Below are 4819 nucleotides of genomic sequence, written 5' to 3'. Positions count from 1 at the left end.
ATATATATATATATATATATACACACACATGTAATCTGATGGAAGATCCTTGAAAAAGCAGGCCCCTACATCAACAGGAGCAAGCATTGCAAGCTGTGCATCACTGATCAGGCAAGAATATTAAAGAACTCCCTCAACCCAGGGAACATCTTAAATTCCAGAATAGAAGTCTTCAGACCCTGCTAGCATTTCAAGAGATTCCTACTGAAGTCCCGGAATCCACAAACAGACCACTTCAACTACAGGTAGCAGTCTAAGGGCAACAACCCTTTGTGCTTAACCCTTTGTCCAAGTGTTCAAGAAGTAGCTACAAGGTCTTTTCTCCTTACACTTTGAATAGAGGTTATTGACCACCGGCCATTAGGGTCTGCAGTAACGTTATAAAGCTAAATGCTTTATGGACGTAGAACCTAGTGTAACCTCATAAACTGGTCGTAACTATATTTAATTACTCTATAACTTAGAGTGTGCTTCTCTTTCAGATTTATGATTTACTGATCACACACACACACACACACATGATACTTATCTTGAGAGGGTCATTATGCCAATAATAAACACACGCACCGTTTCTGTTTCACTTCTTTATTTTTTTGGTCAATTGCTTAGTAATTTAATCTACCAACTAATCAGTTGTTTGATTAATCATTTGGTTTATCAATCAGTCTGTTGTGTTTGCCAAAATCCCTTCATTGCCATTTGTGACCTCTTCAGCAACATGGTAAAACGAAAGGTATTTCTCTGTAATGTAGATATAATGATCAATCAAAACATTCCAATCAATAAATGACTGATTGTTGTAAATAATTATAGAATTTAGCAGCTCAGTTATTTATGAACCCAGTAACTTCTTTAGAAATGTGTTCTTATATCTGAAGTCTTTTGAAAAGTATTAACATAGAAGTCATCAGATATTCTAATTAGTTTATATTTCTATTCATTATAATTTCTGGCTTATTTTAAAGTTCAACCACCAATGTTTGTCTTTCTGCTACAGTAGCATTACCAGCCCTCACTGTTTTCTATTGTTGCCGGAAACCTGAGACCTACATGAACATTTCATGAAGAATGGACATGGTAATCCGTTTCCAATCTAACTATCTGTAGATTGTAGGTGTATCCTGTCGGAATGCCGAATGCATGATGCTCTTCTTTCAAAGTCTTTCTTTCTTTGCTCTCTTTCTCTCTCTTCTCACCTCACAGAATGGTTTTTCTCTCTTTTGTTTCCTCTCTCTTCTTCTTCTCTCTTCCAACACTATTTTCTCCTTCCTGGTTCAGTGCAAGTGTGGCTGTGTGGTTAAGGAGCTTTCTTCCCAAACGTGAAGTCTCCAGTTCATTCCCACGGTGTGGCACCTTGGGCAAGTGTCTTCTACCATGGCTCTCAGCTGAACAAAGCCTTGAACGATGTCTCTGGTTGACCGAAGCTGAAAGAAGTCTGTCTTATGGGTGTCTCTGTGTTTGTGTGTACCCTTATCTAGACATCTCATGATGTGAGCAAGCATCACCATGATACAAGTGAGGTTGTTTGTTTCTAGTCTTCCATGAAAACCATGTCTGGCCATAAGTGAGGATTGGTGACAGGAAGGGCATCCCGCCATAGGAAATCTGCCTTAACAGATTCTGCCTGATCCATGCAAACATGGAAAAGTGGACATTAAACACTGATAATGGTGATGTATGTCTGTATTTCTGAATTAGAATGTTGTCTTGTGTCATTGTTTCATGTAACATTTACAGACTTTTGCTGTAAACCAATCTGGCCTCTGTCTTATTATTGCAACAAATGGTAAATTGTCGTAGTCTTTTGACTCTAATATTTAACTGGCATCAATCACATTTTCAATTATCAATGACTCATTTTGTAACGCAGTTATGAAGATTTCAACTGCCATGAATAAAGCACCCCCACTCTCTCTCTCTCTCTCTCTCTCTCTCTCTCTTTCTCTCTTTTCCTGTGTTTTTTCTACAACAGGGAAGGATAACTCAATTAGCAATAAGACAGCCACTAATGTCTAAATTCTATATTGATATTGTTGTACTACTAAGAATCTGCTGGTAGCATTGCTAAAATAACATTCGCCACTGCTTCTCATTCTTCTTTTAATGGACTTCACCTGACTGACTGATAAAGGAGTTTGTCTTGCTCACCGTAGTATTTTTCCATTATAAGTTATTGATTACCTTCTTCCTACCTTCCCAGCTGAACATGTCATATTTACATTCTGTCTTAAAACATATATTCATACATACATACATTATATATACACACACACACACACACACACACACACACTGTTAAGATTTCATTTATTTCTTGGCATTTTTCAAACCTTTTGCAAAATATCTTCCATCCTAACTGACTTTCTTATTCATTATCTGCATGTTTTAAAATTAAATTTCATTGTTCTTATCTTTGATTTTTTGTTTCCCTTCTGTTCTTCCATAAGGTATGATGAATGGAAAATATATTTGTAAACACAGCCACACCATAGGACTAGAATTTGATGTCTCAGTTGCTCTACTGCCATGTGTAGAGTATACACTACTTTCACATGTATACACTATCACACACACACACACACACACACACACACACACACATCTTAATGTTTACTTCAAAGTTCAGTTATAATATAAACAATTTTACATTAATCCGATTGGTAACTCTATATTCTGTAGAATACAGATTTATTGTTCTTTAACAATAATATCATTGACAGTGATTTCAGAGTTTTGGACTGTGATGCATTGAAGTTAATCTTGGCTTTATATAGTCTCTATTGAGTTAAAATCTTCCTTTGGTGTGTGGGGTTTGAGTGGCGGGTAATTAGGTTGTAGGGTGGGGTGTGGTAGAGAGGTGTTTTGGAGAAGTTCTTATTGTTTAGCATTTATTCATGTATATAAACTTTATAAACAGGTTTGTCTATTTATGTGTGTCCACTTCAGGTCATGAGATTGTTGTTAGTGGTTCACAAAAGTGGTTCCTAGACTTACATGTAAGTTCAGGATGTGCCAATAGTTTTAGTTATTTTCGGGTTTATTGGGTTTAATCCTTCGCTTTGACAGTATAAAGGTCAAAAGTTCAAAGTTTAGTCCAGTATTTAAAAACTCCGTACCTGGCTTTCGTTGACATGGAGAAAGCCTTCAACAGGGTCCCCCGATCTCTTATCTGGTGGTCAATGTGGAAACTAGGGACAGATGAGTGGTTAGTGAGAGCTGTGCGAGCCATGTACAGGGACGCTAATGAATACAGTGAAGAATCCCAGGTAGAGGTAGGGATCCACCAAGGTTCAGTCCTCAGCCCCCTCCTATTTATCATAGTCCTCCAGGCAATAACAGAGGAATTCAAGACAGGATGTCTTAGAGTCAACCTAGCTAAATCCAAATCTTAATAAGTAGGAGGGCAGACAAACCACAAATTCCTTCAGGTAGATGGCCCTGCTCATCTATAAAATGTACCCAGTGTAAGCTATGGGCACATAAGAGGTGCAGCAATATCAAAGGAAGGCTAACTGGGAAGATAGTTTTTGTGTGTGGCAGATGCTCAGGAGCAATAAACACTGGAAATGTGCAGAGAACAATTTCTGTCACATTCCACGGAGAAAAAACTAGAAGTAGTTGATAGCTTCCATTACCTAGGTGACCAAGTCAGTAGTGGGGGTGGGTGCTCTGAAAGTGTAGCTGCTAGAATAAGAATAGCCTGGGCAAAGTTCAGGGAGCTCCTACCTCTGCTGGTGACAAAGGGCCTCTCGCTCAGAGTAAAAGGCAGACTGTATGACGCATGTGTATGAACAGCCATGCTTCATGGCAGTGAAACATGAGCGGTGACTGCTGAGGACATGCGTAAACTTGCAAGGAATAAAGCCAGTATCCTCCACTGGATGTGTAATATAGAATTCCTTACACCATCCTTATTAATATAAGAATATTTTATCAATGATTTGTCTAAACAGATTTCATCTACTTTCTCTTTGAATTTGTTTATTTTAATACTTCTTTGGTTTTATATAAATATTAAAATCTAAAAGTTAATGCCTTGTAATTGATGGGTCAAATTTTATTATCCCCGACATAGTGATTGCTGTAATATTTAGTTTGGACTCTACTCATCTCAAGTGTTTATCAAAATTGTGAATACATCATGTTGAATTAACACAACGTTCACTTTGTTAAAGTTATTGGAAATGTAATTTATTTGTGATCTTCCAAGGGCTTTGTTTTATTAATCAAGTTATTAATTTCTCATTGAATTCTCATTCTGACTGCAATTCAGAAATAGATTGACAAAGCCAATCTTAGTGGACACAGTGGATTCCTTCCAATTACTGCTACCCTCCCTCGTATAATGCAGAGTAACTACATATCTCTTCTACAACAAAACACCTGGGCCTTTCCCTCCATTACATTTTATCACCTAAACACCTGCCATACTGCCACCTCCCCCCTACTGCAACCCCACTCAATCAGGGTGGGTATGGTGGGGGTGGAGCTTGTTCTTTTTTTTCTCTCTGTGTCTTGTGAGTTACAAGGTGACCTCACACGTACCAGTGTTACATAAAAAGCACCCAGTACTCTCTGTAAAGTTGTAGGCATTAGGGAGGGCATCCAGCTGTAGAAACTTGAACAAATTAGACATTAGAGTTTGATATTGTTGTCCAGATATTGGATCTGGTCAAACCATCCAACCAATGCCAAGGCAGACATGAAACAAGGTTATTCATGAGGATATCTTAAGGATTTGGTCTAATTCTTTCGACATTTTTAATCATCATCACCGTTTAACATTCGTTTTCCATGCTGGCATGGGTTGGACGGTTCG

At 38.0% G+C, this 4819-nt stretch overlaps 1 protein-coding gene across 3 annotated transcripts in view; it reads left to right on the top strand.

The window, feature by feature from the left end:
• The window catches only part of LOC106872750 (phosphatidate cytidylyltransferase, photoreceptor-specific), a 212159-nt gene that overhangs the window by 54604 nt on the left and 152736 nt on the right, over positions 1-4819 (top strand). The window contains exon 1 of one of the 3 annotated variants that reach the window (XM_052973964.1): positions 1054-1077. The exons of the other annotated variants lie outside the window; for them this stretch is intronic. Within the exon in view, the coding sequence (XP_052829924.1) occupies positions 1069-1077 (9 nt within the window). The 5' untranslated portion in view covers positions 1054-1068. Of the gene's footprint in view, positions 1-1053; positions 1078-4819 lie in introns of those variants that run through there. 3 annotated transcript variants of the gene reach the window in all.

The sequence above is a fragment of the Octopus bimaculoides genome, chromosome 1 (genome assembly GCF_001194135.2).
Source record: "Octopus bimaculoides isolate UCB-OBI-ISO-001 chromosome 1, ASM119413v2, whole genome shotgun sequence".
Lineage (NCBI taxonomy): Eukaryota > Metazoa > Mollusca > Cephalopoda > Octopoda > Octopodidae > Octopus > Octopus bimaculoides.
Note: the sequence above shows the minus strand (reverse complement) of the source record. Positions and strands in the feature narration are given on the sequence as shown.